Raw genomic sequence first — 24,738 nt, forward strand, 5'->3', positions numbered from 1 at the left:
AATAATTCTGCCATTTATTCCACATATAGGGAACAAAGAAACTTCAAACAACTTGACCCAACTCAGTGGAAACCATGGGAACCTCTACTGTGATCCATTCATGCAACTTAACCTTCAAGAGCTGCTTTTTTAAATCTTCGGAACAGTGCAAAAATCTGAAATATTTTATAAAAAACGGATGCAGAAAAACTAACCCATGCTTTTGTCACTTCTAGATTAGATTACTGTAATGCTATTCTCTCCAGTTACTCTGATAAATAAATATATAAACTTCAGTTAGTGCTGATCCATTCATGCAATACATTCATTGCTGCCACTGTCCTAAATTACGCCTCCAACTTGCGGTCTGCAGCATCACCCTGGCTCAGGGCTTCAATCGCCCCCTCCCACTCTGTTACTGAACGTGAAGCATTATAAATTAGCATTATTAGCCTTCTTCAAACGATGGTGCCCAGGGAACAAAAAGAAGATTAGGAAAAACGGGAGAAGGAGAGAGGTAATGTGATGAATGAATCGTAATTGCATTGTAGTTACCGTTGGAGCAGTGTTACTACTAGCTAGCTTAACTTTGGACGATCTAGTTACGTTCGCTAATTTAAATAGCTACCTAGCTAGAGTTTGTCAGTTACTTTCACTTTAAATGCATTAGGGAGTGTTGGAAAAATTATTCACGTGTTTGGGGAAGGAGCCCTATATGAGAAATACTCTTTCTTTCTAGTGTGCTACAGGAACTGCCCCAAGAAACCAGGCATATAGGGCAACACTTTATTGACATCTAATCCAGTCTAGTTAGCCAATGTTAGGCCTACTTGTAAGTCAATAAAAATGCTTTTAGATTACACCTTGTAGATTAATCAATATATAGTTGTGCTCAAAAGTTTGAATACCTTTGGAGAATTGGTAATATATGTACCGTTTGTGAAGAAAACATGAGTGAGCAAGCAAAACACATGTATTTTATTTCATATGGGATTCACATTCAACTGTAGGTCATAACAGAATGGCACAATCATTCAAAAAAAACATAGCAACAAAGAAAAAAACGTACCCCTGTTCAAAAGTCTGCATACCCTTAGTTCTTAATACTGTGTATTGCCCCCTTTAGCATCAATGACAGTGTGCAGTCTTTTGTAATAGTTGTCTATGAGGCCCTGAATTCTTGCAGGTGGTATAGCTGCCCATTCTTCTTGGCAAAATGCCTCCAGGTCATGTAAAGTCTTTGGTCGTCTTGCATGAACCACACGTTTGAAATCTCCCCAGAGTGGCTCTGTGATATTAAGGTCAGGAGACTGTGATGGCCTATCCAGAACCTTCACATTTTTCTGCTCTAACTACAGGAGGGTCAACTTGGCTTTGTGTTTAGGGTCATTGTCGTGCTGAAATGTCCAAGAGCGTCCCATGCGCAGCTTTCATGCAGAAGAATGCAAATTGTGTGCCGGTATTTTTTGATAACATGCTGCATTCATCTTTTTTCACAATGTTCCCTGGGCCTTTTGAGCTCACGCCCCCCCAAAACATCAGTGAGCCACCACCATGCTTCACAGTGGGGATGGTATTCTGTTCACTATAGGCCTTGTTAACCCCTCTCCAAACATAACGCTTATGGTTGTATCCATAAAGCTCTATGTTGGTCTCGTCACTCTAAATTACAGTGTGCCAGAAGCTGTGAGGTGTGTCAAGGTGTTGTCAGGCATATTATACCCAGGCTTTCTTTTTTTCTGGCAACTCGACCATGCAGCTAATTTTTGTTCAAGTATCATCGTATTGTGCTCCTTGAAACAACCACAGATTTTTTTTCCAGAGTAGCCTGTATTTCTCCTGAGGTTACCTGTGGGTTGATTTTTGTATCCTGAGCAATTCTTCTGGCAGTTTTGGCTGAAATCTTTCTTGGTCTACCTGACCTTGGCTTGGTATCAAGAGATCCCTGAATTGTCCACTTCTTAATAAGTGATTGAACTGTACTGGCTGGTATTTGCAAGGCTTTGGATATCTTTTATATCCTTTTCCATCTTTATAAAGTTCCATTACTGTCATGGTGCGGTGAGCAGCAGCGCCACCGTGCCATCATTTCTCAAGTTCCCATATCTCACGAACACATCCCGGTCTGTCACATGTTTCCCATCTTCCACACCAGGTCCCAATTGTCATCATTTGTATGTGTATATATGTTTCCCCTCTGCTCCCCACATTGTGGATCATTGTTGCTGTCACTGTCAGTTTGTTAATCGGTGAGTGTTGTTGAATGTACTGTTTGAATGTTGATTGTTAAGACGCGTTGTCGCGCACTTTATTTTCATCCAGTCATTAGTATTGTTTTTCCGTTCGTGTTTGGTTTGTTTGTTGTTTTAATAAAACCCACGAACGAGAGTACTGCCTGCGCCTGGTTCCTAACCAACACGAAACCAACGACAGTCGTTACAATTACCTTGTTATGCAGGTTTTGACAGTTCTTTTCTGGTCCACATTGCTCAGTATCTAGCCTGCTCAGTGCAACCACGTGAAAGCTAACAAACTCATTGACTATTCAATTGCCATTTTAACCTGTGTGTGTGTGAAAGTTATTCCATAGATAGGAACTCTTAAAGGAGTAAGTACAGAGACAAAATTCTCTTGGCATAATTAGCAGTTTATTTGCAAATTGAGAGACACATCAAAAGCTTACAAAATAACCCTTTGAGGAATCTCTGAGGTAAATACATGAACAGTCAGTATGTATTATAGTTAAAAGGGGTGTGGTAAGATGCTGCCGGGCTGTCTTATGCCACATAGGTTTTTACCCAAAGGGCAGGCTGTCCCCCAACTTATCCTTCCTGCCCTAGATGATTACTGTTGTGTTTACCCAAAGGGTCCAATTGCCCCTACTTCCCCCAAGGACCACATTCCTAAGGAACAAAGGACAGATACCCTTATTGGTTCAGGCAGATTAACAGATGGTCAGAGTACCTAATGATGCTCTGATATTACTCAGACATGTGTGTCACAAACAAAGACAAGAGTTACATAACAGTTAATAGAAAAGCAGACATTTCTCAAATGTACATTAGTTCATTAATTTCCATAACAGTGTCACCCTATATGTCTGTTACAAGGCCAACATTCAAGGGTTAGTCTTTTAAGGATGGGGATCATATGAAGCCATTTATTATCACACAGTTGTTTGGCTCCTTTTTGCATCATTATGATCATAAACAGAAATTACCCAAATGGCCCTGAGCAAAAGTTTACATACCCTTTAATGTTTTGTGACACCATTTCTTTTTTTCTCTTGACTTTTGAATATAGCACATGCTGTTATTTAATGTAAATATTATGTTATTGTAAAATATATGTTTTCTTTTATTATAATTGTAATGTTGTTGGTAATATATACAGATAGTTATGATAATTTCTCATGATTGTTGATAAGAAAGAAAGATTGTGTTTAAATAATGTTATTTACTTTCCAGAAAAATGTGTTGCTCTTTAAAATGCCATGTATTACAGATTACAGATTTAGATGCCTCTGATCTGTGATCTCAGATTATAAATGCCCCATAAACTACAACACCCAGTAAACATATAAAAACCTGTTCAACCATGCAATTAGTTACCAACCAACTGGAGCTACATTGAATCAACACTCATATTACAAACATACAAAACATTACAGCGCTGGGTGTTTCAGGACGTTACAGCGCTGGGTGTTTCAGGATGTTTCAGTGCATGGTGTTTCAGGACATTACAGCGATGGGTTTTTCAGGACGTTACAGCGCTGGGTGTTTCAGGACGTTACAGCGCTGGGTGTTTCAGGACGTTACAGCGCTGGGTGTTTCAGGACGTTACAGCGCTGGGTTTTTCAGGACGTTACAGCGCTGTGTGTTTCAGGACGTTACAGCGCTGGGTGTTTCAGGACATTACAGCGATGGGTGTTTCAGGACGTTACAGTGCTGGGTGTTTCAGGACGTTACAGCGCTGGGTGTTTCAGGATGTTTCAGTGCATGGTGTTTCAGGACGTTACAGTGCTGGGTGTTTCAGGATGTTACAGTGCTGGGTGTTTCAGGACGTTACAGCGCTGGGTGTTTCAGGACGTTACAGCGCTGTGTGTTTCAGGAAGTTACAGCGCTGTGTGTTTCAGGACGTTACAGCGCTGGGTGTTTCAGGACGTTACAGCGCTGGGTTTTTCAGGACGTTACAGCGCTGGGTGTTTCAGGACATTACAGCGATGGGTTTTTCAGGACGTTACAGCGCTGGGTGTTTTAGGACGTTACAGCGCTGGGTGTTTCAGGACGTTACAGCGCTGGGTGTTTCAGGACATTACAGCGCTGGGTGTTTCACGACATTACAGCGATGGGTGTTTCAGGATGTTACAGTGCTGGGTGTTTCAGGACATTACAGTGCTGGGTGTTTCAGGATGTTACTGTGCTGGGTGTTTCAGGACATTACAGTGCTGGGTGTTTCAGGACGTTACAGCGCTGGGTGTTTCAGGACGTTACAACGCTGGGTGTTTCAGGACGTTACAGTGCTGGGTGTTTCAGGACGTTACAGTGCTGGGTGTTTCAGGACGTTACAGCGCTGGGTGTTTCAGGACGTTACAGCGCTGGGTGTTTCAGGATGTTACAGCGCTGGGTGTTTACAACCAAGCATGAAATTTTTATAGAAGGTGGACAGGAGGAGAAGAGAGAGGAAGGTGGACAGGAGGAGAAGGGAGAGGAAGGTGGACAGGAGGAGAAGGGAGAGGAAGGTGGACAGGAGGAGAAGGGAGAGGAAGGTGGACAGGAGGAGAAGGGAGAGGAAGATGGACAGGAGGGGAAGGGAGAGGAAGATGGACAGGAGGAGAAGGGAGAGGACATACAGCAAGTAAATAAACCAAATTAATTACATTTCCATTGAATGTTCACCTCCTATAAGGTCCTGTTGATCACATTTGTCACCTTCCTCTCTCGTCTCCTTGACTCACTCTCATCTCTCTCTTTTCTCTCTCTCTTTTCTCTCTCTCTTTTTCTTTCTACTCAGACCTCCAGGGTCAAAGTGTCAGCCCACCAGGTTGGTAGAGTATAAATCTACAGTGATTATTACACTTTAATATTAGTCAGCTTTCTGGATTCCAGGACTGAAGCCGGGCCTCTTTTTAGCAGTAGGATATTATGCTGGCAGCACTCAGATTTTCTTTATCACAATAAAAGCCATCATTGAAATTTATAAGGCAAAATAGTTAACAATGTAGTCTGTGAAAAAGAACAGACAAGAATAACATTGGAACGGACATTAAACAAAATGTACAGACTAGATTGTTAACTATATTTCCTTATATATTTAAATGATGGCTTTAATTTAGAAAAAAAGAAATCTGAGTTAGCACTGCTAGCATAATATCCTTCTGCTAGAAGAACGGTAATGAAGCCTCGAATGGCCATCACTAGTTTTAGTTTCTATGCTACGTATTTACATTCTTTTAGAACATCATATCTGGCATGTTAAATTTTGCTGTCGTAACAGCAGTTTCCTTTAGAGATCAGTTTGCTATAAATAGCCAGCTCTAAACAGAGATTCAAGATTATGTTGCCAGGATGTTTAAATCTCACATCATATCAGTTGGAAAGTAATGAGATAGAAGTGATATAGCCTAGCAGTATTTTCCACTCATCAGTCCATTCATGACAGTAGATTTGTTCAGTTCTGTGGATCTCCAGTTAGAGACAGATATGAAACCTACAGGGATACTGATGATGGTTCTTTTCTGGAACACAGGTAGGATTATGTTAAACTGATATACACTTGTGTTAGTGACATACAACTGGAAGTGGACAGTAACTAATTTCAAAGCAGGTCAATAAAGTTATCACCTGTAAATGTAAACTTTACTGTGGCCTATTTGTCCATCTGGGGACCAAACTAAGTGAAGATGTGATCAGCAGAAGTGTGCCTACCAGGGTCAGAAGGGAGCAGCCGCTTGTGGCTGTAGGACAGAGGGACCAGTGGCTGATGTGGGAGAAGGAGCTAATTGTTGAACCTGGAAGGAGGTCTTGTGGAGTAGGGCTCTAATGAGGAGGGCTGGTGGTCTAGGGCTCTAATGAGGAGGTCTGGTGGTCTAGGGCTCTAATGAGGAGGTCTGGTGGTCTAGGGCTGTAATGGTGGAGGGCTGATGGTGTAGGGCTCTAATGAGGAGGGCTGGTGGTGTAGGGCTCTAATGAGGAGGGCTGGTGGTGTAGGGCTCTAATGAGGAGGGCTGGTGGTGTAGGGCTCTAATGAGGAGGTCTGATGATCTAGGGCTCTAATGAGGAGGTCTGGTGGTCTAGGGCTCTAATGAGGAGGGCTGGTGGTCTAGGGCTCTAATGAGGAGGGCTGGTGGTCTAGGGCTCTAATGAGGAGGGCTGGTGGTCTAGGGCAGTAATGGTGGAGGGCTGATGGTGTAGGGCTCTAATGAGGAGGGCTGGTGGTGTAGGGCTCTAATGAGGAGGTCTGGTGATCTAGGGCTCTAATGAGGAGGTCTGGTGGTCTAGGGCTCTAATGAGGTGGGCTGGTGGTCTAGGGCTCTAATGAGGAGGTCTGGTGGTGTAGGGCTCTAATGAGTCGTCGCCACCACCGTTTCCACCACTAAATGCCGTGAGAGACAGGGGTCTGGTAGCGGGGGTTTGGAGGACATACTGCCTTATAGCACTACATGTCTGGGGGAGTTTGGGGAGTAAGGCCTTAAACACCCTTGGAGTGAAGGTCAGACATCAAAGGGAGTCAGCACATGATAGAGGTCACAGGAGGGTTCAACATTTGGATTTCTTAGTGTGATAAAGATGTCTCATTACATAAGAAAAAACTAACATTTCTCCTCTGTCTCTTCTCTTTCTCCTCAGATCTCCAGGGTCAAAGTGTCAACCCACCAGGTTGGTAGAGTATAAATCCACAGTGATTATAGCAGTTCAAAATAAGTCAACTTTGTTATTCCACATGGAGAACTGAAAGGTCCCATACATTCAGTATTAAACTACATTAACCAGGCCTCACCAATGTGTTTTCCTCTCTACTGTTTACAGCTGTTAGAATAACCGAAACACTGTCATATCTGTCCTCACCACTGTGTTTTCCTCTCTATTGTTTACAGATGAATACTCAGTCAGACTGGTGAATGGGACCAGTTCTTGTTCTGGGATACTGGAAATCTTTTTGGGAGGAGAGTGGTCAGGTCAATGTTACTGGGTGTCTGAGGAGTTTACAGTATGGACAGTTGTGGGAATTATGGATTTTAGTGAGGTTAGTGGGTGGAGGTTGATGGAGTCTAGTGTGGTGTGTAGACAGGTGGGCTGTGGGAATGTAATAACTACATCTGGAGGACCTCTGATTAGAAAGAGAGAAGGACGTGTCATATATAAATGCACAGGAAAGGAGTCAACTATTAGAGAGTGTGACAGCAGAAAACGATCTACTTCCTGTTATGCTAGAAATTACATTGATGTGACCTGTTCAGGTAAGAGACTGGTAATATTATTTAATTAATGTTTACATGATGTTAATATAAATATGATGGTCATGTGACCTGTTCAGGTAAGAGACTGGTAATATTATTTAATTAATGTTTACATGATGTTAATATAAATATGATGGTCATGTGACCTGTTCAGGTAAGAGACTGGTATTATTATTAATGTTGACATTATTTGATTATAAATATGATGGTCATGTGACCTGTTCAGGTAAACGACTGGTAATATTATTAATGTTGACATTCTTTTATTATAAATATGATGTTCATGTGACCTGGGGGGTATTCCATCAAGGCAGATAAAGGAAAATTCAGGCTTATTTTGATCAGTCTGGCTAATTTAAGTGACAGTTCTGTTCCATTACTGCAGCTTATAGGAATCCCTGCTCAGTAACCAAGGTAACGTATGCCTCTGAACTACCCTGCTACGTCGCAGGCTAACTGTCAGGCTTAATTTAGCTGTGTTTCACGGAATGTCCAAAAGGCCGTTCCGTGTTTTTTCTCCCAACACTGTCCGTGTTCAGCAACATAAGTTCAGAATTTGACCAATCATGAATTGACGTGTTTAATTTAGTTCCAAAGAACATATCAGTAAAAATAAACTATTTAAGAAAAGCACGTCTTACCACTTTCACTGTAAGCCATTAGTTAGGGATAGACCTGGACTATGGCTGAATCTCAAATTGCATACTACATACTGCATACTACAAGTACAGTATGTACTTCGTGGATGATGGTAAAGTACGTACTGTTTAGTACTGTATGTAAGCTAGTTTGCCTGTATAGACTCTGTGCACCAGCGTAGTGAGGAACCTCAGCTTTTGTCTAGAAGTCGGTATTGCAGTTTGCGGTTTACTTACTAATACTCATCTGCATTAGTAAACACCTAAACTCACAACAAGATGAGTGATGCTGTTGTACGGAAAAAAATTAAATATAATGTACGTGACTCATTTAAGTTTCAAGGTACAAGTGGGGCATCATTTTAATCAGGAGAATGTCCTCTTTTTAATAAAATATGGCTTGCACCATTCAATGACTTCAAACGCTAGACTAGAAATAGTCAGAAAAGGCGATTTTTTTATATACTTCCACGTAACGCAGGTTTAAGCGCAATTAATACGATATAGGACCATATGTTTACTTCCTATGCCAGTTGTTATTTTTCAGTTTTGTTGTGAAATGAGGTTACAGTAGTAAAATAAAAGAGGAGACCTGTTTTGGTGCTTTTTCGAGGCTATGGAATTTTAAGCTTCATTCAGGTTGAAGAGGCTGAACGAAGGTTCGTTTCAATTCACTTGCTATGGGGACACGCTAGCGTTCCAGCTCAGCCAGCGTTCTTTTGCCGTTTTTGAGGCTAGGGTGAATTTTTATGCGTTCTATTGTCCTGCCTAATACTACACTAAAAAGGAACACGTCGCTAACTAGCTTAGCCGATAGCCGGCCGGCACACCACAGTAAACTACTTACCCTCGTAGTTGTGCAGATAACTCAATACGTAGAGTTTGAATCCCTTGTTCCGCTTGCTTGTTGGAGCAGGGGACCAGGCATCAACAATTCGATGGACATCACTAATGCTTATTTTAGGCAGGTCTTGGAGACATCTACTAAAAACTGACATTTTGGGCGACGCGGGTGATCGCCTTAAGTAAACCGGAAAATGATATGCCGACATTTGGCTAAAGCGGAAGTTCGTCCATACGCTTGTGCACAGAGTCTATTGGGCATAGACTGTATATATAATGGACGACGCCCTTTCGCTCTTTTCCATTGGTGAAAAATGAAGCCACCAGTGTCCTGATACGGCGCTGACATCTTGGACTTGCGTCTGCGCAGATAGCGATCTTGGGACCAGTTCTGCGCAGTAGTTATGCGCAGTAGCGAGAAGGAAGTAAAGCCGTAAAGCCGCGAAATCAACGGCGCCACCCCTGTGCCCCGCCCTCATTCTCCCTCGCAGAATGCGCATACCGTAATCAATCGCAAGTCCAAGTACAGTACAACCTTTGCTTGTTAAACCTAGACGATATGTTATAGCCTAACTTACATCATGTTTAACCTTAATTTAGAATAGGCCTAATACAAAAATAATTGGTAACTTCTAGCTAACGATCACCTGCTAGCTATTAACATGGCTATTAACGAGGCTTGTTGTCTTTTAGCTAACGTTACCTAGCCCATTACATTTATTTACTAATTAAATAGCTTATAAATTTAACTTACGGAAAAAAAAATTGGGATTGGAAATGCCAGATCGGTTATCACAATGTACTGCAGAACAACCCATTATGTCCGTGTGAAATTATATCAATTATAGAAATTTAGAGATTAAATGTAAAGTTCCAATCTCCTCAGTCCTCCGAAGATTCAGTGGCTCCTCGGCTCAGATAGCTGTCAATCACAGCTGTGAATCACGACGTCACACCGCCGTTTTTAGAGCATTAAATAACTAACTAAAAACAAACTTATTTTAAAAACAAACTCTTGAATTTACATTAGCGTGATACAAACTACAGTAAATGACAGAAACCAGCTTCGGAAAAAATATATTTGAAGGGTAATTTAATTGTTTAGTTGATCTCGCGTCCCATTGAATAACATGGGGAGGGCGGGGTTTATGACCTATACTGGGACCACTCACCAGGGGGCGATCGAGACGTTTTGGCTTCACTTTTCAGGGCTTGTGCGGCACGCTTGCTATTGGGACTGACTGGGAGCTACTGTAACGTGGTGGTAGTGTAGCAGGAACCAGGCGCAGGCAGACTTGGATTCTATTGTTAAATTTAATGAAAACAAAACACAGAACAGTAAACATAAACTGAAACAAAGTGAAGTGCTGCTATATTACAGCGAAAATGAAACACTCATCAGGCACATGCAACATAAAATTTTAATATCATCAAAAAGTTGATTTATTTCAGTCATTCCATTCAAAAAGTGAAACTTGTATAATGTATACATTCATTCCACACAGACTGATATATTTCAAGTGTTATTTCTTTTAATTTTGAGGATTATAACTGACAAGTAATGAAAACCCCAAATTCAGTATCTCAGAAAATCTGAATATTTTGGAAAGGTTCAATATTGAAGACACCTGGTGCCACACTCTAATCAGCTAATTAACCCAAAACACCTGCAAAGGCCTTTAAATGGTCTCTCAGTCTAGTTCTGTAGGCAACACAATCATGGGGAAGACTGCTGACTTGACAGCTGTCCAAAAGACGACCATAGACACCTTGCACAAGGAGGGCAAGACACAAAAGGTCATTGCTAAAGAGTCTGGCTGTTCACAGGGCTCTGTGTCCAAGCACATTAATAGTGGCGAAGGAAAGGAAAAGATGTGGTAGAAAAAAGTGTATAAGCAATAGGGATAACCGCACCCTGGAGAGGATTGTGAAACAAAACCCACTAAAAAATGTGGGGGAGATTCACAAAGAGTGGACTGCAGCTGGAGTCAGTGCTTCAAGAACCACCACGCACAGACGTATGCAAGACATGGGTTTCAGCTGTCACATTCCTTGTGTCAAGCCACTCTTGAACAAGACACAGCGTCAGAAGTGTCTCGCCTGAGCTAAAGACAAAAAGGACTGGACTGCTGCTGAGTTATGTTCTCTGATTAAAGTAAATTTAGCATTTCCTTTGGAAATCAAGGTCCCAGAGTCTGGAGGAAGAGAGGAGGTTGCACAGAATCCATGTTGCTTGAAGTCCAGTGTAAAGTTTCCACAGTCAGTGATGGTTTGGGGTGCCATGTCATCTGCTGGTGTTGGTCCACTTTGTTTTATGAGGTCCAAGGTCAACGCAGCCGTCTACCAGGAGATTTTAGAGCACTTCATGCTTCCTGCTGCTGGAGATGCAGATTTCATTTTCCAACACGACTTGGCACCTGCACACAGTGCCAAAGCTACCAGTACCTGGTTTAAGGACCTTGGTATCCCTGTTCTTAATTGGCTAGAAAATACTCCTGAAAATCTATGGGGTATTGTGAAGAGGAAGATGCGATACGCCAGACCCAACAAGGCAGAAGAGCTGAAGGCCACTATCAGAGCAACCTGGGCTCTCATAACACCTGAGCAGTGTCACAGACTGATCGACTCCATGCCACGCCGCATTGCTGCAGTAATTCAGGCAAAAGGAGCCCCAACTAAGTATTAAGTGCTGTACATGCTCATACTTTTTATGTTCATACTTTTCAGTTGGCCAACATTTCTAAAAAAAAAAAAGTTTTGTATTGGTCTTAAGTAATATTAAAATGTTCAGAGATACTGAATTTTTGGATTTTCATTAGTTGTCAGTAATAATCATCACAATTAAAAGAAATAAACATTTGAATATATCAGTCTGTGTGTATTGAATTAATATAATATACAAGTTTCACTTTTTGAATGGAATTACTGAAATGAATCAACTTTTTGATGATATTCCAATTTTATGACCAGCACCTGTATAGCAACAAATAACGACACCTGGAGGGAGCAGATGAGGAACATTTAAACATTGATGGGACGATTGGGACCTGGTGTGCATGATTATGGGAGACAAGACAATGACTGAGTCTGGGGTGAGTTCATGAAGGGACGGGAACCGGGAGTGCACGATACGATGGCGCTAGTCATCACCGTACCGTGACACCTACAATGTGATAATATTGTGTCTCAACATTACATTTTGTTGCGCATTAACATCACGCCAAGTTTTAGTATTTTTCTAGATACAATTACGCTGAGCATTGTGTTAAACTGACTAACATTTCTCATGAAGTTTACTTCCACAATAAATAGCATCTATGAACTGTATGGCTTTTGCCACTGGCCGTTTTAAAAGCATATAAGCCAGTAATACTAGTATCTTACTACTTGGAATAGTCATAAGAATTTAGCAATTGCTAGTGAGACTGAAGACGAACTTTTAACTGCCAAAGCTATTTTCAAGGCACAACAACGTTCGACACCAATACAATAACCAGGGGCAACTGGTCCTTAGGGGCAGGTGAAGCGCAGCCCCACCTGTTGTAAACAGAAAGAACTGCAACAAAATTATTTTTCATTTCTTGAAGATTACTTCCTATAATTTATTATCTATGAATATAGCATCTTCCTAAATTGTATATAATTTGTGTTAGGATTTTATTTCATGTTCATTGGTCCCTGCCTTGCTGCTTCAGACTGCATTCTGCCGATTCGGGTTTACAGTAGTAGGCCATAGGCTAAGCGTGAATGTGGGGCTAGCCCCTCTCTCACAATGCAATGTACATTGTAAATGTGAACATATTAATACTCATGCTCAGAATGTTAGTGTGATCAATGTAGATCACACAAATTTGATGCCAAATGGGGCTGACAGCCGGTAGCCCCACTACAGCGTAATTTCGTATTTCTGTCTGTCTGGCGCCAACATTAGTCGGCAAGAACAGCGAAGAGGGTAGATTGTCTTTGCTAGCTTGTTAGCGTCACAAACACCAGATAACTTGAAAAAATGAATAAAATGGATTTCGTACTCGAGCACCGGTTTGAAACCCTTAATTTGGAGGAGAGTTCTTGAAGTGAAGCGACATCAGCCACGGGATATTGTCATCACTCAAACTGTAAAATAACCGCAAGTTTAACGTGGAGTGGTTTTTGAAGAAAAAGTGGCTAACAGTTAGCATACAAAAGAAGGCACTCTTCTGTTTTCCATGTCTGCTATTTAGTGGTCATAGTCACTAGATGAGAGTTATATACATTTAGGGGTCATAGTCACTAGATGAGAGTTATATACATTTAGGGGTCATAGTCACTAGATGAGAGTTATATACATTTAGGGGTCATAGTCACTAGATGAGAGTTATATACATTTAGGGGTCATAGTCACTAGATGAAAGTTATATACATTTTGGGGTCATAGTCACTAGATGAGAGTTATATACATTTAGGGGTTATAGTCACTAGATGAAAGTTATATACATTTAGGGGTCATAGTCACTAGATGAGAGTTATATACATTTAGGGGTCATAGTCACTAGATGAAAGTTATATACATTTTGGGGTCATAGTCACTAGATGAGAGTTATATACATTTAGGGGTCATAGTCACTAGATGAGAGTTATATACATTTAGGGGTCATAGTCATTAGATGAGAGTTATATACATTTAGGGGTCATAGTCACTAGATGAGAGTTATATACATTTAGGGGTCATAGTCACTAGATGAGAGTTATATACATTTAGGGGTCATAGTCACTAGATGAGAGTTATATACATTTAGGGGTCATAGTCACTAGATGAGAGTTATATACATTTTGGGGTCATAGTCACTAGATGAGAGTTATATACATTTAGGGGTCATAGTCACTAGATGAGAGTTATATACATTTAGGGGTCATAGTCACTAGATGATAGTTATATACATTTAGGGGTCATAGTCACTAGATGAGAGTTATATACATTTAGGGGTCATAGTCACTAGATGAGATATACATTTAGGGGTCATAGTCATTAGATGAGAGTTATATACATTTAGGGGTCATAGTCACTAGATGAAAGTTATATACATTTAGGGGTCATAGTCACTAGATGAGAGTTATATACATTTTGGGGTCATAGTCACTAGATGAGAGTTATATACATTTAGGGGTCATAGTCACTAGATGAGAGTTATATACATTTAGGGGTCATAGTCACTAGATGAGAGTTATATACATTTAGGGGTCATAGTCACTAGATGATAGTTATATACATTTAGGGGTCATAGTCACTAGATGAGAGTTATATACATTTAGGGGTCATAGTCACTAGATGAGATATACATTTAGGGGTCATAGTCATTAGATGAGAGTTATATACATTTAGGGGTCATAGTCACTAGATGAAAGTTATATACATTTAGGGGTCATAGTCACTAGATGAGAGTTATATACATTTTGGGGTCATAGTCACTAGATGAGAGTTATATACATTTAGGGGTCATAGTCACTAGATGAGAGTTATATACATTTAGGGGTCATAGTCATTAGATGAGAGTTATATACATTTAGGGGTCATAGTCATTAGATGAGAGTTATATACATTTAGGGGTCATAGTCACTAGATGAGAGTTATATACATTTAGGGGTCATAGTCACTAGATGAGAGTTATATACATTTAGGGGTCATAGTCACTAGATGAGAGTTATATACATTTAGGGGTCATAGTCACTAGATGAGAGTTATATACATTTAGGGGTCATAGTCACTAGATGAGAGTTATATACATTTTGGGGTCATAGTCACTAGATGAGAGTTATATACATTTAGGGGTCATAGTCACTAGATGAGAGTTATATACATTTAGGGGTCATAGTCATTAGATGAGAGTTATATACATTTAGGGGTCATAGTCATTAGATGAGAGTTATATACATTTAGGGGTCATAGTGACTAGATGAGAGTAATATACATTTAGGGGTCATAGTCACTAGATGATAGTTATATACATTTAGGGGTCATAGTCACTAGATGAGAGTTATATACATTTAGGGGTCATAGTCACTAGATGAGAGTTATATACATTTAGGGGTCATAGTCACTAGATGAGAGTTATATACATTTTGGGGTCATAGTCACTAGATGAGAGTTATATACATTTAGGGGTCATAGTCACTAGATGAGAGTTATATACATTTAGGGGTCATAGTCATTAGATGAGAGTTATATACATTTAGGGGTCATAGTCACTAGATGAGAGTTATATACATTTTGGGGTCATAGTCACTAGATGAGAGTTATATACATTTAGGGGTCATAGTCACTAGATGAGAGTTATATACATTTAGGGGTCATAGTCATTAGATGAGAGTTATATACATTTAGGGGTCATAGTGACTAGATGAGAGTTATATACATTTAGGGGTCATAGTCACTAGATGATAGTTATATACATTTAGGGGTCATAGTCACTAGATGAGAGTTATATACATTTAGGGGTCATAGTCACTAGATGAGATATACATTTAGGGGTCATAGTCATTAGATGAGAGTTATATACATTTAGGGGTCATAGTGACTAGATGAGAGTTATATACATTTAGGGGTCATATTGACTAGGTGAGAGTTATATACATTTAGGGGTCATAGTCACTAGATGAGAGTTATATACATTTAGGGGTCATAGTCACTAGATGAGAGTTATATACATTTAGGGGTCATAGTCACTAGATGAAAGTTATATACATTTAGGGATCATAGTCATTAGATGAGAGTTATGTCAATTAGGGTGTTATCTACATATTTATGATAATCAATTTAGTTGTATTAGCGTACATTATTATTATGTACAGTGTTGTAAATAACTTATTCCTCTCACCTTCCTGTATTATTCTCTACCTTATTCTGAATGACAAAAACACTATTACCAACTCTTTTTCTCCAGAATCTGTGCGTCTTGTTGATGGAGCTGGTTTCTGCTCTGGGAGGTTGGAGGTGAAGTCCAGTCAGTCCTGGGTCTCAGTGTGTGAATCTGACTTTGACCAGCAGGATGCAGAGGTGGTCTGTAGGGAGCTTGGTTGTGGGGTTCCTGTAGATCTACAGGGGGGGCTCTATGGAGAAGGTGAGGGTCAGACCTGGGATAAAGAGTTCCAGTGTAAAGGAAATGAGACCCGCCTTCTGGATTGTGACACCTCAGACAGAAAAAACAACATCTGTCTACCTGGTCATACTGTTGGACTCAACTGCTCAGGTAAGAAACAGTTTGTCACTAAAACAATATCATCTGGAATAAATAACATGAAAGGAAATATAGGTCAGGTTTTGTGACAAAATATTTAAAATATTTTCTTTCTCTTTTTTCTCAGAGCCTGATAATGTGAGGCTGGTGGGAGAAGCCAGTCGCTGTGCTGGTAGAGTGGAGTTGTACCACCAGGAAGAGTGGAGGATTGTGGGAATTGAAGACATTAACCTGTATGGAAAATACGTATCTGCAGTTGTGTGTAGACAGTTGGGTTGTGGCACCACTATTTCAGTGCTACCTGGAAACCGGAGAACAGGGACATCTGTTTACTGTAACGGGTCTGAGCCTGGACTGAGAGAATGTTCAACTTGGATCAGTGATGAATATAGGATGTATATTGAACCCCAAGTATTCACTGTGATCTGCTCTGGTAATAACAAGATATTGTCATTACATTTTTCTAGTGTCGTAAATTCAAACAAAGTTCTCTGCATATCTCATGGTGGCTGCTAAGATTGTCACACAGACCAGTAGGAAACAAATCCAACTTAAATATCCCAGAATGCTTCATGCTATAGTGTTTTCTCATTGATCATCACTATTTGTTAGCTAATGTAAATATACATTGTCTCTGTGAGTGTAGGTCCACTTCTCATGTTCCGTGTGAGGGAGGTCAGATAGCACTGTAATATTATGATGATATTGTCATCTATAGGAATCTAGTAGAGGTTTTAATTTCTATATTGTTTTGTTCCAGATCTCCTGGTCCAGCCTGATTTCTACCTGACTGACTCAATGGGAGGGGTCTCCAGGAGTCACCAGGGACCTGAGATTTTCAGGGGTTACAGCTTCACCATCACCTGCTCCACTCAGCCACAGTACCCAGGAGGCTCCTTCCTCTTCACGTTCCCCGGCTCCAACAGAACCCAAACCCAGACCCAGCCAGCTGTCAATCACTCAGCTGTCTTCCTCTTCCCTGCTGCAGACGACTCCCACCAAGGAAACTACAGATGTGTTTATAACAATTATGTTTTCTCTCATAACTTCTCCTCTGAGAGTCAGCTCCTCTTCCTCACCATCACAGGTAACTGAACATGAACCAGACTTGTAACTTTATCATTGACAGTTTTCCTACAGATCTATCTGATGATGATCAGTTCCCTGATGAAAGATGTTTCTGTTTCCAGCCTCTCCTCATCCAGCCTTCATCATCAGACACGTCATAGTGCTGCTCATTCTACTGACCGTCATCATCACCTCCTGCCTGAACTACAAGGTAAAGACATTTATTTAGATGTGACTAGTCATGGCAACAAAATGGTTTTATTTGTTGTTGAGGTGCCAATTTACCCCTAATCATCATTGTTTTGTTTAAAGACAGATTGTATTCATTTCATAGTCTAGTGAATTAGTTTGTATCTGTGGGTTTATGTTATTTGTTTACATTATTTTCATTCCAAACTGTTCAGTGTATTGTCTTGGGTAAAAGGGTGAGATGGATAGAGAACAGGTCAAAGAGACCAGTAAATGTCTAACTGTTGGTGTTGTATTTCTCTAGTCCACCAGGGGGCAGAAGAGAGTGAACCGGGTGAGCAGCATGGATCTTCATGTCAGTACCAATGTCATAGAGATGGTCTCTCTGGACTCCAGAACTGATGCCGGGCCGGGAGAGGAGACAGCAGTCCAGGAGACAGAGTAGGAGTATGAGGAGTACCAGCTGATGTTGGTCAGTTTTGTGTTTTAAATATGAATCAACACTCCTGCGCTGGGGAATAAAATGTGGCAGCAATCCCTGAAGGAAATTCTAACAACACAAGTTCAGAGTTCATTGTTCTATAATCATGTAAGGAACCCATAAGAGGTGAATTCAACACCATTATATCTTTGGGGATTTGTTCTCACCACCCCAGGGTTTAGATTATATTAAGAGACATGGTGAAGTACACCTGTTTTGCATTTCAGCTTTAATTGCTTTTTAGCTTTTTTACATCTTGTTTTGCATTCTAGATTCTACATTTGATGTATCAATGTATAATTTTTATGTATCATAATACTTTTATTGCATTTTTACTTGGTCTTTATTTTGTTTATTATATTATATTTGCATACTAGATAGTTACATTTTTTGAGTCCCCATGTCATCATTTTCATGTTACTTTGTATGTCCCACTCAAATTCAATTTCCACTCTTCAATTTCTTTCAATTACAATGTTAGAAATTATAGAGAAAATTAATAATGTTTCATATTTATTAAATATTTTTGATAGAGAGATTCAAATACTGTTCAATCAGAATCAGATCAGAATGAGAAAGTGTTTTATAAGTAAGTTTCACAACAAACTAGGAATTTATTCTTGTCTGTTAGTGCAGCCATTTATACAAAAGAAATAAAAACAAATAAGAATAGTGACTCAGCATAAAAACAGTAGACTAAGCATTAATAAATTACAAAAAAATATGTAAGGTGCAAGAATTGTCCATTTGAGGGTTGTGTGTTTATGTGGGGAGTGGGCTGTAGTCAGTTTGGCGCCAGGGGCATGTTCATGAGGCCTACTGCTGTTGGAAAGAAACCTTGTGGCGAGAGGTTTTGGTCCTGATAGACCTCAACATTCTACCAGAGGAGAGAGTTCTGAATAGTCCATTTCAGGGTGACAGGGCTCAGCTGCAATCTTTGCTGCTCACCCCCATGTCCTGGAGGTGTATAGGTCATGTAGAGATGGCAGATTGCAGCCAATCACCCTCTCTGCAGAGTGGATGATGCGTTGCAGCCTGCCCTTTTCTTTGACAGTGGCTGCAGCGTACCATATGGTGATGGACGAGGTAAGAATGGACTCTGATGGTAGTGTAGAAGTGCATCACAATAGTCTTTGGCAGGTTGAACCTTTTCAGCTGCCGCAGGAAGTACATCCTCTGTTGAGCTTTCTTGGTAAGAGAGGTGATGTTCAGGTCCCACTTGAGGTCCTGGGCAATGGTGGTGCCCAGAAAGCGAAAGGACTCCACAGAGTTGACTGGGGAACCACCCAGGGTGATGGGTGAAGGGCAGCTGGGCTTCTCCTGAAGTCCACCTTCATCTCCACTGTCTTTAGGGTGTTGAGCTCCAAGTTGTTCTGACACCAGGACACCAGATGGTCAATCTCCCAGCTGTAGGTGGACTTGTCTGCATCAGAAATAGGTCAGATGAGAGTGTCATCCGAAAAGTCCAGGAGCTTGACAAAGTGGTGACTGGAGGTGCAGCTGTTGGTGTACAGGGAGAAGAGTAGGGGGGACAGGACGTAGCCTGGAGGGGAGCCGGTGTTAATGGTTTGGGGTTCAGACGGGTGCTTCCCCAGCCTCGTGTATGTTTGATGTTGCTGAGGAAGGCCGTGATCCACCTGTATATGGACTCAGGCACTCCCAGTTGGGACAGCTTGTCCTGGAGCAAAGCAGGAATTACGGTTTTGAATGTGGAACTGAAATCCACAAACAGGATTCTGGCGTAGGTTCCAGGGGAGTCCAGATGCTGGAGGATGAAGTGAAGAGCCATGTTGACCACTGCGTGGATCTGTAGGTAACCTGCAGTGATTCGTGATGTTCTTGAGATGGGACAGCACAAGGCGGTCAAATTACTTCATAACCTCAGAGGTCAGGGCGACGGGTGTCAGTATACACACAGCAGAAAGATGATTTGCACAGAGCTTTAGGGTGGATGGAGAGACACTGTCAGGCCCTGCTGCTTTCTTTTGCAGGTGTTTTGAATTAATTTGCTTAGAGCTCTTCTCAGGTCGACATTTTTTATTGCAATATTTTGAGATACTGGATATTTGATTTCCATGAGCTGTAAGCCGTAATCACCAAGATTGAAACAAAAATGGCTTGGAATGTTTCACTTCATATGTAATGAATCTAGAATATATGAAGGTGTCGTGTTTTTAATTGAATTTCGAAAAATAATATACTTTTCCACGATATTCAAATTTTCGGAGATGCACCTGTATGTTATACGTGGAATGGATAAAATGTGCAATGAATATTGTTGTTGAATGCAAGATTGTCAACAACCCACAATTTCTTAATTTTTTTCTCTTCATTTTAAATATTGCACTTGCTGTTATTGATTATAAATATCACGTAATTGTAATATACACAACCGTTCAAAAGTGTGCCGTCACTTAGAAATGTCCTTGCTTTCCATGAAAACAACCATAAAATGAGTTCGAATAGAAAAAATATAGATTTATAGTTGGTGTACGTGTAATGGGTATTTATGGTGTGCACGGTACGTATAACTTAAAGACAGGACACTAGTGACTCTTCGGGGCTACATCAACATGTTCTCTGGTCCACACTCCAGTACAGCGGGCGGCGCTACGCACCATTAACGTTGAGTGCCAAACGCCTGGTAAATCCCGAAGAAAAACCTTTCTTTATTATAGTTTGTTCTTATTTTCTAACACTTTGTGCAGAGTCACAATTAAATAATACACACGTTTAGCTGTGTTTTTTCTTTGTTTTGTTTTAAAGTTTATATGTATTCATAATTATAGCACTTGTTTGATAACGTAACAACTTAAGTAATGTTTTGCTAACATCAACTGGCTAAACAGCTAGCGTATCTAGCTTTAAAGTTCGGCTTGGTCTTGGTGTGTTATTTGGCGAGTAAAATGGCTAAAGAAACTGCTTGCTAACTAAATTCCGTTTGCCAGCCAGGTAACTTGGTTATCTGTCTTCCTTCGGCGAAAACTCGGTTTGTTAATTTCCAGGGAATTGAACCGTCTCTAGGCTCTACTAGCTAGCGTAGCTAAGTTACCCCGTTAGCTTAATAAAAGCCTTTGGCGGCCGAGAGCTGATTATAGGTAGCCTAAACTAAAGGCCAAATCGTATCGTTAAATAGATTACTATGGATACATCATTTTTTTAGTCTGTCAATTGTGTTTTATAGGAGGTGATAGGAACGCGGAACTTCGGTCGCCTAGTTAGGGTACCGCCGTTCTAACGTTAGTCCAGTGACGACAGACCGGGAAATGACCTCGCTGAACTACTTCACCCCGGCCCGAGAGGACGAGGTGCTGTGGATGGGGAACGCAGGCACAGCGACCGGACCTCAATCCAGCAGCCTTAACGGAGAGGAGACCAGAAGCTTCTATCAGAGCCTCATTGACGAGGGCGATACCAGAGGAGGCGGCAGGAGGGCAAAGAGAGAGAGGCGAGCAGGGGAGCCGAGAAGAGAAACGCACCCAGGGAGAGGGGTAGCGAGGGTGAGGAGAAACGGGCAGGTCGTCCAGGTATATCATTCACAACTAATAGAACCTGGGACCTAACTACATCTCCAACGATCGTGTCCATGTCCAGTACCATATTCATTAGTGTCTATATTTATTCTTCTACATTTGTAACGCGGTTAACATTTTGCTAGGCGTCAGCATAGTGACCAAGATATTTATGTATAGCTAGATTGTGCATTTCCTTTATTTTTATTTTGTCCTACAGGCTAGCAGGCAGCAGGCCAACACCACCACAGAGCTAGAGGGGCTCCGGCTGCTGCGCTGTGCCCAGGAAGGGGACCTGTCTGGGGTGAGAGGCCTACTGTCCCGGGGGGTGGATGTCAACTTCCAGGTAGGTCGCAGAAGAGATCTGAACACTGATCTCCTACAGGAGGAACCAATGTCATGGCCTTTAGACCAGGAGCAAACTGTTAGGGAGACATCATGCCCAAAAACATAATGACAAATGAAGCAACACACTGAATTAGCTTATTCTGCTAATTAAGAACAGTCCTTGACGGGACGTTGTGTTTCTCTCGCTGTGAGAACTTGATTTTGATGTAGATTTCCACACTGTGTATGCGGTTACCGTAGTTACGTCGTCCTGTCTTATTGCAGCTGATTGCTTTGGCCAAGTCGTCACTGAAAATGACCCCATTGGCTAACTTGGTACGGTGACGGTAGAATGAACAACCGTCTCCTCTCTGCCCCCAGGATGGCTGGTGGTGGACGGGTCTGATGTGTGCCGCAGCGGCCGGCCAGCGGGGCGTGGTGAGGCTCTTCCTGCAGGAGGGCGCGGCGTGGGTGGGCGTGGTCGACACCCAAGGGCGGGACGCCCGGGAGCTGGCCCTGAGGGCGGGGCACCACGGGGTGGTCGAGGAACTAGACCGGCGTGGTGCTGCGCCTGACGACCACGACGTGGGCGACCCCGGCCAGCATAGGGGACGGACGCAGGACCACGACCGCCTGGTGGGAGGGGCTTCTGACCACAACCGCCTGGTGGGAGGGGCTTCTGACCACGGTGACCACAGGTCAGTGTGCCCGAACAACCAAACTCAGACAGGAAACTGTGCCTTATTTGGTCGGCCATACTACAGCTGGGCGACGTGAACGTCTGACATTTCATGACTATGTATCAGTAAACCAGCGGTCGACAACCCGTCGGGACAAAGTGAATTAGGTATTCATGTTTCTTCTCCTCCTGTCCCCCCAGTTCTCCCCCCGGGGCGGGGGCGGTCCAGACCCATCAGAACCAGAGGCGCTGGTGTCCAGAGTGCCGTGTCCACTACTCGTGTCCCCAGGACACCCACCGTTCCTCCACGCTCCACCTGTTCTCCCTCTCCCGCTCCCCGCCCACCCCCCAGTACTGCCTCCACCCCTCCACCCCCGCGTACCGGATGATGCTGCGCTCCGGCTGGACGCCCGGGGGCGGGCTTGGGCCGGAGGGGGAGGGGCCTAAACAGCCAGTAAGAACGGTTCTGAAGAGGGACAGTAAGGGCCTGGGATACGGGCCGACGCCGCGTCCCAAGGTCACACACTTCCAGGCCATGGACCCGCTGGCCGTCAGGAGGAAGTGTAAGGAGAGGAGGGAGGGGCGGGGGGGGAGGAGGAGAGAGGAGAACAGGAGGGAGGAGAGGGACAGGAACTGGGAGAGGGACTTCCGTTCCTCATTTAACACATTTGACCCCTAAACTCTGAACCAAGGAACACTAGAGGTCATTCCCTGCCATTCATAAACCTTCCATACGCACAGAATACACACCAATATGTTGCTGCACCTGGTTTTTGTTCAAGTTGGCACTTGTTTAGAAACGCCTGAGAACTTGTCCCTCAATCCGTTCTTGCGTTTTGCTCTCGATGCTTCTGTAACCTCTGACACAGATTATATGCCTGTTAAACACATTGGTAGCAATTGCTGCTAAACCTGACTTGACTGGGAACTTCTGTCTTGGATTGTTTACTGAATGTATATTTTGGATTGTATCATATTTAAATGTATATTTTGGATTAGATTTTCATACTTGTTTCCTGTCAATGCTTTGCCCTTAGCCAAATTCTGATAACAAACACGGAAGTGCAAAGAACCAGAAACCAGACAAGCCTAGTTCAGCCGCCCCCAACAGAAGGTGTTGATCATGGCTGCCCTCTCTAGATTCGAACCTAGGTCGCCCAGGTGAAAGGCTGTGTCTTTAACCACAGCACCACAGAGCTGACCATTTGCCGGGTGTCAGTATAGCACATTGACATTATAATGTTGTCATGCATTAACATCATGTTTGAATATTTCGTTAGACACCATTAACCACCGTGTTAAAAGGAGTAACGTTTCATAGTAAGTTTACCTCCTCCAGAAAAAGTGTATATGAACTGTATAACTTTTGCCACTGGCCGTTTTAACAGCTTATTTGCCATTCATGAATTGATATAACTACTGTATCAATATAGGTGACAATAACAGATTTTACGTCAAGTGAAAAGACAGGAGAATCATGCAGCCAGCGAAGTGTTTGACTATCCTGACGAAATGCTAAGACATAATTCAAAAATCCACCAGAAATAGTCGCTATATAACGGTAAACTAGTGATGGCTGTTCGTCTAGCAGCGGGATTTTATGCTAGCAGCTGTAACTCAGATACACTTTTTCAAAATAAAAGCCACCATTGAATTATATAAGGTGATATAGTTAACAGTCAAGTCTGTCATTTTATGTTTAATGTCTCTTCCAGTGTTGTTCTTGTCTATTCTTTTTTTACATTCTAGATTAACTATATAGCCTTTCTAAATGTCAATGAAGGCTTTTATTGTGAAAATGAAAATCTGAGTGCTGCCAGCATAATATCCTGCTGCAAAAATAACGCTAATGAAGCCTCTTTTGGCCATCACTACAGCTGTGGCTCACGATCAAGTAAACAATAAGTGTAAATTATGTGAAATAACATGTTTAATTAGAAAGGTTCACAGCAAAATATTTACATTGTCTAAATCTGAGCAAAAAGTTTATCAAAATGTGCATCGCTCTTTTAAACCGCGTAATTCTTACAAATTATACTGCTGATGATTTTTAAAACAAAAGGTGACTTGAGGGTGTTTTTCAGGCTTTATGACACGTCTGATTTGGTGTGGCAGCAGATGGCACCTGGATACTTGACCTTTAACCAAAAAAGTTTGCGTGATCAAATCCCTGAGCCAGCAAAATCAACCCCTCCTTGAGCAGGACTATTAGCCCTTATCGCTCCTGTAAGTCCGTGTAGATAAATGCTGTCTTAATGTGTGAAATGTAGACTGTCCACTTCTCTTTTTCCAGAAGGGGGCGCTTGATCGCTCTCACACCCAGTACTGGACTGTAAAGGAATTTTCATTGGG

General features: G+C 41.9%; 1 protein-coding gene across 5 annotated transcripts; it reads left to right on the plus strand.

Moving 5' to 3' along the window:
- The first annotated feature begins 278 nt into the window (after positions 1-278).
- On the plus strand, positions 279-23,392 carry LOC105009605 (G patch domain and ankyrin repeats 1). Of its 5 annotated transcripts, XM_034293989.1 has the most exons (9): positions 279-496; positions 6,828-6,857; positions 7,076-7,438; positions 15,837-16,142; positions 16,258-16,563; positions 16,891-17,217; positions 17,321-17,409; positions 17,692-17,859; positions 21,053-21,134. In XM_034293989.1, the coding sequence occupies exons 3-8, from the start codon at positions 7,210-7,212 to the stop codon at positions 17,830-17,832; spliced, it is 1,398 nt and encodes a 465-aa protein (XP_034149880.1). In that variant the 5' UTR covers positions 279-496; positions 6,828-6,857; positions 7,076-7,209; the 3' UTR covers positions 17,833-17,859; positions 21,053-21,134. The 5 variants fall into 5 exon arrangements, with proteins under 5 accessions (XP_034149880.1, XP_034149881.1, XP_028977981.1 ...); XM_034293990.1 differs by lacking the exons at positions 279-496; positions 6,828-6,857; positions 7,076-7,438 and having other exon boundaries at positions 15,571-16,142; XM_029122148.2 differs by lacking the exons at positions 279-496; positions 6,828-6,857; positions 7,076-7,438; ... (3 more) ...; positions 17,321-17,409; positions 17,692-17,859 and adding exons at positions 20,188-20,512; positions 21,601-21,726; positions 22,089-22,405; positions 22,588-23,392 and having other exon boundaries at positions 21,053-21,395.
- The last annotated feature ends 1,346 nt before the right edge of the window (positions 23,393-24,738 follow it).

The sequence above is a fragment of the Esox lucius genome, chromosome 9 (assembly GCF_011004845.1).
Source record: "Esox lucius isolate fEsoLuc1 chromosome 9, fEsoLuc1.pri, whole genome shotgun sequence".
NCBI classification, from domain to species: Eukaryota; Metazoa; Chordata; class Actinopteri; order Esociformes; family Esocidae; genus Esox; species Esox lucius.

Bases quoted from the DNA above. Each gene is read 5' to 3' on its own strand.
- LOC105009605 (XM_034293989.1), top strand. From the start codon at position 7,210: ATGGATTTTAGTGAGGTTAGTGGGTGGAGGTTGATGGAGTCTAGTGTG. The intron at 7,439-15,836 runs GTAAGAGACTGG...CTTTTTCTCCAG, and splicing joins CATTGATGTGACCTGTTCAG to AATCTGTGCGTCTTGTTGAT. The intron at 17,410-17,691 runs GTAAAGACATTT...GTATTTCTCTAG, and splicing joins CCTCCTGCCTGAACTACAAG to TCCACCAGGGGGCAGAAGAG.